General features: G+C 49.1%; 3 protein-coding genes across 3 annotated transcripts; 1 reads left to right on the forward strand and 2 right to left on the reverse strand.

The window, feature by feature from the left end:
* Window positions 1-19: 19 nt before the first annotated feature.
* On the forward strand, window positions 20-3,493 carry LOC100908212 (uncharacterized). The gene is given in 2 exon segments (XM_018638771.2): window positions 20-2,080; window positions 2,228-3,493. Coding segments are annotated over 2 exon segments (2,970 nt in total). The 5' UTR covers window positions 20-376.
* Window positions 3,494-7,343: 3,850 nt separating this feature from the next.
* LOC108863973 (uncharacterized) lies at window positions 7,344-7,769 on the reverse strand. The gene has a single exon (XM_018638772.1). The coding sequence runs from the start codon at window positions 7,767-7,769 to the stop codon at window positions 7,344-7,346; it is 426 nt and encodes a 141-aa protein (XP_018494288.1).
* A 270-nt stretch (window positions 7,770-8,039) lies between these two features.
* LOC100908354 (uncharacterized) lies at window positions 8,040-9,829 on the reverse strand. The gene is made up of 3 exons (XM_003741422.1): window positions 9,661-9,829; window positions 8,441-9,564; window positions 8,040-8,357 (listed from the first exon to the last, which is right to left on the reverse strand). The coding sequence occupies exons 1-3, from the start codon at window positions 9,827-9,829 to the stop codon at window positions 8,040-8,042; spliced, it is 1,611 nt and encodes a 536-aa protein (XP_003741470.1).
* Between the last annotated feature and the right edge of the window lie 655 nt (window positions 9,830-10,484).

The following is a 10,484-nucleotide window of genomic DNA, read 5'->3' on the forward strand; positions in this document are numbered from 1 at the left end:
GGATCCGAAAGATGATCAGCGACGCTACAACATAGCGACAGCGAACGAGGTCGCTATCGTTTACGTCGGGGATGAGGAGGATATACCAGGAAATCGGCTCTTGGTGGTGCACGAAACCACGGGCAATTTACGCGTTATTAGTTATCTCGACAAGTTGTGCGATCCTCTGACTTATCCGCTGCTGTTCCCGTCGGGAGGAGAAGGGTGGCATCCTCTCTTGAATAAGCACAATGCCAATCCGACTGGCCGGACCCGCCTAACTCAGAAGGAATATTACTCCTATCTTCTGTTTACAAGAGATACCTTCTTCAACCCCCTACACCACGCCGGAAAATTATTCCAGCAATTTATTGTCGATAGTTGGTTGAAAATCGAGATGAACCGCATCAACTACATACGACAAAACCAACGTCAACTTCGGCTCGATACCGTTCAAGGTCTAGAAGATTACATGCTGAGTGACAACGTCAACGACGGCCCGCCAGGCCGCCGAGTGATTTTGGCTGCGTCGTTCACCGGCAGTCCTCGATACATGATTGCTCAATACCAGGATGCAATGAGCATTGTTGCCAGATACGGTAAACCCGATTTATTCATAACGTTCACCTGCAACCCGAAGCGGCCCGAGATCGAGAACAACCTCTGTCCGGGCCAACGCGCCTCGGATAGACCCGATCTGATAGCCCGGGTGTTCAACTTAAAAGTGAAGAGCCTATGCCATGAGGTGATTAAGAAACAGGTATTCGGTTCCGTCGCGGCCTTCATCTATGTCATCGAATTCCAGAAGCGTGGGCTCCCGCACATGCACATGTTGCTCACTCTGGAAAATGATTTCAAGCTTCGTACAGGTGCCGATGTCGATTCAATCATAAGCGCGGAATTTCCTGATCCTCACGAATCTCCTGTGCTCCACAATATCATTTCTTCTTGCATGATCCATCGTCCATGTGGTAGAGCTAACCCAAGTTCTCCCTGTATGGTCAATGTGATGTGCTCGAAGCATTATCCCAAAGCCTTTCGGAACGACACCTCGATATACACCACAGGCTATCCGGAATATCGACGCCGACAGGACGGACGAAAGATTGTTTGTCAAGGCCAGGAGATGGACAACCGGTCTGTGGTACCTTACTTACCCTACCTCTCATTGCTCTACAACGCTCACATTAATGTCGAGGTTTGCGCCCTCATACATGCTATCAAATACCTGTTCAAATACGTATATAAAGGTCCTGATAGAGCGCGGATCCGTCTGAATAGTGCCACCGATCAAGGACCTCACGACGAAATCAATTCTTAGTGGGACACACGTTATGTGTGCGCACCAGAAGCAGCGCATCGGATACTCGGCTTCTCTATGAGTGATCGAAGCGACTGTGTGATGAGACTGCAGGTTCACCTCCCAGGTTTCGAAACCGTCCGGTTTGAGCCAGGCTCCGAAGGACAAGCACTCCAAGATGCCGTGAATAGGCTGTCAACCTTGACAGCTTTTTTCAAGGAGAACAAAAGGTGTCAAGACATTGAGAATGACCAAGGAACCTTTCCTGCCAACCTACTCGATTCCCGCCGATTTCGCTACAACGAGATGCCCGAAAAGTACACTTTCAGACATCAATGTTGGCATCCGCGTAAACGCGCAGGAGATCGTACAATCGGACGCATGTACTTTGTGAGCCCGCAAGATCACGAGCGTTTCGCTCTACGTCTTCTTCTGTTGTACGGCACTGGCTTCACATCCTTCCTCGATGTACGAACTGTCGGCGGCGTCCTTCACCCAACCTTCGTCGAAGCCGCCAGAGCCAATGGTTATTTGCAAGACGATTCGTTCTTCAGAAGTAGCCTGCAAGAAGCTGCCGGTCTCAGCATGCCTTCACAATTGAGGGGGTTCTTCGTGGCCCTGATAATGTTTGCCGAACTCCATCCACCTCGCTCGCTGGAGCTTTGGCACGAATTCAAACTTCATTTCATGGAAGATTATCTTCATGCAGGACTGACTGAACAAGTCGCGGAATCAAAAGCCTTCTACGACATAGCACAACGCTTATCGGACTTCGGAAAAGATTATCGCCTAAGCCTCCCTGTTGATCTTCCCGTTTCGACGACGTGACCATTCCCGTCGATCTGCAATCTCATCGCACTCAGGGGGATATCAACTACGCTCTCCTGAATCCAGAGCAGAGGGTAGTGTCGATGACATACTGCGCGCTCTGAGTCTCCACGAGGTCAGTGTTATTTCATCGACGGTCCTGCTGGGAGCGGCAAAACTTTCGTTTACACAACCATCTATCACTTGGCGACAGCCAACGGTTTGACCGTCATGAATGTAGCTTGGACAGGAATTGCTGCGAATCTTCTGCCCGACGGTCGAACAGTAACTTCAACGTTCCGTTTGAATGTCCACGACAACAGCAAGTCATCCAACATGAAACGTCAATCGAAAGAAGCTCAGGCGCTCCGCTCCGTCGACATCATCATCTGGGACGAAGCAGCGATGGCCCCGAGAACAGCTCTCGAATCTGTCGACCAATTACTCCAGGACATAATGCAGAGCACGGAGGTGTTTGGAGGCAAGATTCTGATTCTCGGCGGAGACTTCCGCCAAATTTTGCCCGTTGTAGAGAGAGGCTCACGTGCTCAGATTGTGGATGCTTGCTTGAAAAGCAGCCCTTTATGGCGACTTTTCCAACCGTTCCAACTACGACAAAACATGCGTGCCCGAGGTGACGACTTATCCTTCCGTGAATGGCTACTGGACATAGGCGATGGACGCTCACCCCCCGATATGCCGGTTCCAGTCGATATGCGATGCCGAGGGAACTTGGCCGACGACATCTTCGAGGGAATTTCTGACCAGAATCACGATATAGACTTCACTGAAGTTACCATCCTCACTCCTCTCAATGCGACAGCTCGCAAACTCAACGAATACATTCTCGATAAACTTCCTGGCCTCAGAAGAACATATCTGAGCGAAGACGAGGCGATGATTGACGACCCCAGCGACGCCCTGAATTTCCCTACTGAGTTCTTGAACCGACTTACTCCAACCACTCTCCCTCCACATGAGCTTCATCTAAAGGCTGGAAGTATCGTCATGCTGCTAAGGAATTTGAATGTGCGGAACGGTCTCTGCAATGGTACGCGACTCATCGTTACCGAACTTCACCAACGAATAATCGTTTGCAAATTCGCCACAGGGCCGAAAAAGGACTCTTCTGTGATTCTACCTCGCATCGATTGCTACCATTCTCATCATACGCTGCCATTCCGACTCCGCCGCAGACAATTCCCAATCCGCCTCAGTTTTTCTATGACCATTAACAAATCACAGGGTCAATCTTTCTCGCGGGTCGGGATTGATCTGAGCGACATGATTTTCTCTCACGGACAGCTTTATGTTGCATTGTCCCGAGCAAGAAGCCGCAGCGGCGTGGTCATCTCCTCTCCGGAAAATCGCATGCGTAATATCGTCTACGATGAAGTTTTCAAGTAATCTATCAGCTTCTTAAGGAGCAAGAATCTCTCGAGCCTCTCTTCCGATGTATCCGTATACCTCGGTCACTTCCATCCGAGTCGGCTTCACTTCGTCCCGATATATTCGATCTCCCCACTCTTCAATGCTCTCATGTCCCTATAACCTAACTTCATATCTGAACTAGAACTCCATTCAAACAATCGCTTTCCACGGACAAATTCCTTCTAAAATGGATTCACGAGGTGCGGGGATAGCGTAATGACTTTGAGAGGATTCAGAGAGGCGATTATCGAAGTCGCGAGGACAGGCGATGGCCCCTCCATTCTCCCAGCCGAGAGGGTAACAGAGATTAGCAAACATAGGACATGATAGTTCAAAGTTCCTCTTTGATGTTCGTTCCCGCCTCCGCCTTCGCCATCGTCAGCCATCTTCCATAGTCCGAAAAGATGTATCTCTCGCTCTGAATTACGATTTTTTTGGAAACGAACGTTTCAACCATCCTGTTTTGTACGTCTAACAACGAAGCTTGCTCCTAGGAGTTTGGAATTGGAAGTCGTGATCCGATAATCGAGAACTTCCTGTATGCCCGAGACAACAGCCTCGAATGTGACCTCACAAATTATTTCGATTACGACGCCATGCTTCTCGAATCTGTGAAGCCATCACAATTTCGCCAATGGATGCGATCGCGATGCGAGCCCTCTCTGATACAACTCCCTCAGTCGAAAATTACTGGAACCTCGAACTCTCTACTCAGACTCAGTTTATTCCGCGTTCTCGATATCGTGCTCAAGCTCTGGGAGGGATAGTTCTAGATCCGCGAGACCGATATCCAACTTCACGGTATTGAAAATGAACATCAACCCTGTGCACATGACACAGGCACGGTATTTTTCCTGCCTGTTCCAAACGTCTCTATGGAATGATTCTTCAGTGAACGAACCGTTGACTTCTTTCAAATCGACAGCGATTAGAACCATCCGTCGTCCATGAGTTGATTTTTTCCTTATCTTGAGCTCCATCGTCTGTGCTCTAATTTTAGAGGTTACGGGCACAACAGTCATCGATTTCACAGCACGATGTTGTTGGAGAACGAAAGCGATGCTCGGTGCCTTGATCGTTTTGAACTTCTTGACCCAAAAGCGTAAAACACAGCATCGTGTCGCGAGATCTGGCTCATACTGCCAGCCGACCGCTGAAGTTGATGCGCCCGGCTCCGCCATTGTACTAGCCTCCGGGGTTCTCGAGCGCTCTTCGATTCTCGAAAGATTCCGCAGGTGCGCAAAGCACACAGTCGATGCTCAGAGATGGACTGTGAACTGTGAGGATTGGATCTCTCATGCCTCATATGTATGCATGTACAACATACATAATCCATACCATCGCTGAATCATTCCTTCTTCTATCATACGACTTGCAATGAAGTAGGAAGATACTTTTGATGTGCGAAAGTCCGTCTAATGATCATTCATCTGACTTGAGTGTATTCCGAATAATTCCTAGCTATAAAGGGTGACTCTGAACTCAGAACTTCCCCACGGACGATAACGATTCATCAATTCCTAGCAGCCCTTTGCACGTCATTGCTGACCAATGAATCGTGAGCCCCTCATTTCACATTAACCAACGATTACCCATCTATGATTCATCAACGTTGGTTTCTTACCTACCTCTTGAATATGCCTACGATTTGCCTAACGAAACTCTATCCCGGGCAGCCGCAAACACCTACCACAACTATATAATCGAGCTCTTCCAAAAATCTGAGGTTGATGTCTACCGTTTGGAATGCCTCCTCCGCTCATGGAGCATACGAGGTGACACCGCCATACGAAAAACACTCTCAGTTGAAAGGAGCTATGTCGGATCCTTTTGTCGTCAACTGTGGAGTTCCGCAGGGTTCTGTTTTGGGCCCCTTTCTTTTCGTTCTCTATGTCAATGATATTCTCCTCAAGGCCAACTCATCCGAGAGAGTCAGAGCTATAGCCTTTGCTGATGATACTACAGTGCTTATGCAGATTGATCCTAGAAAACTAAATGAGGACCTACCCTTGGTCAACGCCTGTCTTTCGGAGGTTTTCGACTCTTACTGCTCCCTTCGTCCATCTATCAATGCTGCCAAAACCAAGCTTGTACATTTTCATCAGCGTCCTCACACTGCCTCTCTTCTGGAGGGGTCGGTTGTTCTGAACGGCGTTACCCTTCCTCTCTCCCACTCGGTCACTTGCCTCGGTTTGGTCCTTGAGGCAAATCTTTCGTGGCAGAAGTATTCCATTCAGTCACGTCGGAGACTCTTGTCCTATGCCTTCTGTCTACATAGGCTAAGACGTCTGGGCCTTCCCTGCCCTACCCTCTTATCGGTTTACAGAGCTATCATAGGTAGCTCTATTTCGTATTGCTGTTCTGTCTGGGGTCTGTCCCCGTCCTCTGCTGCCCTCCGGTCTATCCAGGTCGGCCAGAATAGCGCAACTAGAGCTATCTACGGACTGCCACCTCGTTCGTCGGTCTCCCTTCTGCTCAAGTCACTCTCATTTTTCGATGCTCGTCAAGTTTGCGCCTATCGCATATGTAGCTTGCCTAGCCTTCTTGTCGATCTACTTCCCTGCGTCCGTTCCCAAGTCGTGTATCTCGGAGTTCGTCGACTCCCTCAGATCGTCTAGAAACTTTCGTCTCAGGGTAGCTCGAGTAGTTCATTCGTCCTCCAGAGCGTCGCCCAAATACCAAATTTCTAATGTATGGAATGATCTCCCTGCTGATCTCCGGGGAATTACCAACTACCGTGAATTTAAACGTAAACTTCGAATTCATGTTATGTCTAGCTAAAAATGCGGCCCGGTAGGGCTTGCGGGTTCCATGCCCATACTCATCCCTATGTAATGAATGAAAAAAAAAGCAATTCGGGCTATCATAATTCGGGCTTTCACGAATTCGGGCTTTCACGGATTCAGCCTTTCACAACTTCTGACTCTCACAATTCTGGCTTTCGCCATTCTGGCTCTCACAATTCTGGCTTTCGCGATTCTGGCTTCTGAGATGGTACCTGAACTCTGATGTCGAGACTTTGGTGCGACAGTGCAATCACTAGAGCCCGTGGACTCAAGCATTAATGAATAAGCAAAATAAGCGCTGAAAATTAGCAAAATAAGCGCTGAAAATAAGCAGAATAAGCGCTGAAAATTAGCAAGATAAGCTCTCAAAATAAGCAGAATAAGCGCTCAGAAATAGCAGAATCAGCAATTTAATCATCAGGGGGGAGGAACGTGAGGAGGCACGATAAGCTCGATAAACTCCCATTCGATCATTCGAATCGTAGGGAGACTACCTCGTCGTGAATACGTCGTTTGGACTGATTCCTACTACAATGATGCTAACGGAGCTTGCGATTCGGATCTGAGTGCAGGAACTAGGATGAAAAGCAACGCGAGAGAAGAAGGATAAACTATTTTATATAGATATTTATTTATATAGATATTTATTCGAGGAGTGCCCGACAAGCATCATTCGAGATGCGAACTGCAGTATATGACAAGCATCATCTTCAGATTATCGAATGTCAGGCATTGCCGTCGATCACTCAAGGTGTATTTCAGAGTCGAGAAGCTACTTTCTACATCAGTGGACGTTATCGGCGCGAAGCGGAAACACGCGAGTTCTGACGGAGTATAAGGGCCCAAGCCTTGAGCTAACCGCCTTCCCCGCAGAACGTCCGCGATTGACCGAATTCCTGCGAAGTCGGGGTTCTTCTGTTCAACTAAATCGCACTTCCGTTTGATTCGATCGCCAGAAGGGGGGGGGTAGCTCGAAGTTTCTCGAGCGCTCCGGTGAATATATCAACCGCCTCTGTCAGAAGTTTGGTCTTTTCCTCCAGCTAAGTGATGCAATCCGGCAGCCGACCGAAATTCGCCAAGGGGTACGCCAGATCGCGCTTTACGGAGGGCTTCTGGAGCAATGCCTTGACCGCTCCTATGCTTGCCGCATCATCTGTGTCGAACTTATTGACGACTGCTGCGAATTCATCAAAATAATGAGCATAGTAACAGGCTGCGTTAATCCACGTCCCCCATCTTGTGATGATCGGCTGGGGAGGTAACGGAACTGCTGGCAAGGATTCCCGGAAAACGGATATTCTCGAGGCTGCCTTGTTGAAAATTTTCTTCCCGTTGGCCACTAGTCTGTCAATGTCCGGGAATATGACTCGTATCTCTTCTGCCACGCGATGGAGCGCGTGGGCAGCGCAGGTGACATGTAGCATTTTCGGAAAGATCACCTTCAGGGCTTTTCCCGCTTTCTTCATGTACGCGGCGGCATCTGTCACCAGCACTCGTTCATGCTCGATTCCATCCGGCCACAAGTGAGTCAGAGCTAGGCTTCGCGAAAAACCGCAAATCCTGAAAACCGCGGTTGCGGTGACCCGAGTAGCAAAAAAACCGCAACCGCGGTCTTTTGCGGTTATTAACCGCAAATTAGGAACACTTATATCCCGTCATTTGAATGGCGTTTATTTTCACATATCACGATATCACGTATATCGGCGGCGAGTTGGTATATACATAACGTCATAGTATCACAAGACTTGGTTTTGAAGCGCCTTCCGGATTATGAAAATATCGTTCAGGGTCGTTGATTTAAGTCTGGCTCGATTCTCGCCCAGCAGATGACGGACCGTACTAAAGTCCCTCTCTGCTTGCACCGATGTAGGTGGAATGGCTCTTAAGCTCTCCAAGCAAGTGTTCAAGAGCGGTCCGCGACCACCTCCGGATTTGAAGAAACTAAATTCGCGGTTCAACTGAACTCTACCAGATGGAGCTCTACCGCTTGAGCTCGCCCCGGCGCTATCAGAGGAAGCTGATGTCTCGTTGAATATTGAATCCCAGCTAACTGTCTGCAATAGAATGAGCTTGGATGAGGAAATGTCTCAGCGACATGGCGCAATGCTTTCTTTCGATGCGCAACAAGCATACGAACCGGAGCTTGGCTGAGCATCTCGAGGGAGGATGACTCATCCTCGACAAATTCCCGCGCATCGAGAATATCCGCCAGATTGTCCAAAATTTCATCGTCGGAAAGACGCTCTTGTCCAACTTCGAGTTCGAGGCTGAAGTCATATTCGTAATTCTCCAATACAGCCAGAATGCTAGAGTGAATTGTCCGTCTTTTTCTGATCTCCCCTTTCAAACTCTCAAGGAGGATTCGAGATAGCTCAACATTCATCTCATCGAGATCCTTCATCAATAGCGAGAAGACTCTGTCCGCGTGAAACAAGGTGGCTTCGTTTTTGCACAAGGCTAGAATGGCTCGTTTGAATGGTGACAAGATGTTCCTGATCCTTTCCAAAGCCACAGCTTCACTCGGGCTCAGGGGCGTTCCGTAGCGGGATAGGACGTTGTTGATTGCTGGCAGAATCTCGATGGCACGCTCGATCATTTCCAGTGTGGAGTACCATCTCGTTTTACAATCTATCTTGACACACAACGACCTGCCATTGTATTCATCCCTCTCCGTGATCTTCCGGACTTCATCCATCATGGCGGTTTTCCTCCGGAAATCGCGCGCGACAGCGCGAAGACGGCGGAGTGCTTCACCGAGCGTCACTGAGTTCAACGTCTCGACACGTTCGTCGTCGTCATCGGAATTTCCCGTGTCCTCCGCATCGCTCCTGTCGCTATCTTCAGGAGAATCGTCGCCGCTATCGACTCGAGAAATACTTCGGTCATCTCCGTCCGTGAGGATCGCCACATCGAATGCTGCAGCTTGAGCTCCGTAGACAGCTTTTCGTATTACCAGATCCAATCCATGAGCAAAGCACTTCTGCCGATGAACTCCAATAAGGTCTACTGCCTTGAGCACGTTGGAGGCGCCATCGGTGACTGCTGCTACGATATCGTTCCTTGACAATTCGAATGAGCTTAGCCGGTGGCAGATAACGTCTCTCAGATATTCTCCTGTAGCCCTCTCCTTTACTCGTATCAGGCCCAGGGGAGTTATATTTGAACATCCGAAGATTTTATCCGAGTGATGGAGGTTCACTGTGAGATATCGGTCGGTTCCTATCAACGTGGCTTCGTCGAAGGACATGGAAAACTTCATTCCTGCAAAAAACAGCGTATGACTTCGAGCATATCTTCATGAGACAACATTGCGGCAGACACACCAGCCTTGATAATATTCGAGAGGAGAGCCTGTACCTTTCTCCCGGATCTGTTGGAGCGTGGTCATCAAATCATTCCGGACTCGAGTTGCCTCTTCCGAAAGCAGGACCCTCAGCGAGGAATGGGACTTCGGCGGGGGCGGATCATTTGGATACGCGCGAGTGAGTGATCTATTCACCGCACCAGAAGTGATGACCTGGTTCATACTGAGGTTCGACTCGCAGATCAGCGAAACGATCTCACTCCGAATAGTCCGCCTTGCGACGACGAACGAATCGATTCGAAGCTGCGTCTTCCTTCTCTTGGCCACCGGGACGACCTGGTGAGCGTCCAGTTCGGATTCGGGAGGGGCCTCTTCCTCCGCTATCTCTAGCGTCGACTCGCTCACATTCTGTCCGGAGACCGACGAACTCCAGCCCGGGCTGTCCTTAGAAATCTCGTGTTTCCTGCTGAGGTGGTCGATGAGCGAGCTTGTATTTCTGACGTTTTTCAGCTCCTGCGATCCGAATTTCCCAGAGGAATGAATGTAGCTTTTCTCGCAATAATATGTTCTCTCGATTCGGAAACATTCTAAGATCGACTGAAGGCAGGTGGAGCTTCCGCAATTCACACGAGACACTCACCCATTCACCCCGAAACACTCAATCATTTTCCACACGATATCACAGACACTTGCGAGCCCTCGCGAAACAGGACACTGGAGCAGTTTTCCCGGTTGCACATGATAGGGGAAACAAACGGACAAGACTCATGGAAAGTAGCCGGGAACACAATCTAATCGGCTGCTGTGAGGTACAGAGACCCCAATAGAGCGGAGGCATTATCGTCGGATGTAAGTTTTACGACGATCACATAGATTC

The sequence above is a fragment of the Galendromus occidentalis genome, unplaced genomic scaffold (genome assembly GCF_000255335.2).
Source record: "Galendromus occidentalis unplaced genomic scaffold, Mocc_1.1 scf7180000077172, whole genome shotgun sequence".
Lineage (NCBI taxonomy): Eukaryota > Metazoa > Arthropoda > Arachnida > Mesostigmata > Phytoseiidae > Galendromus > Galendromus occidentalis.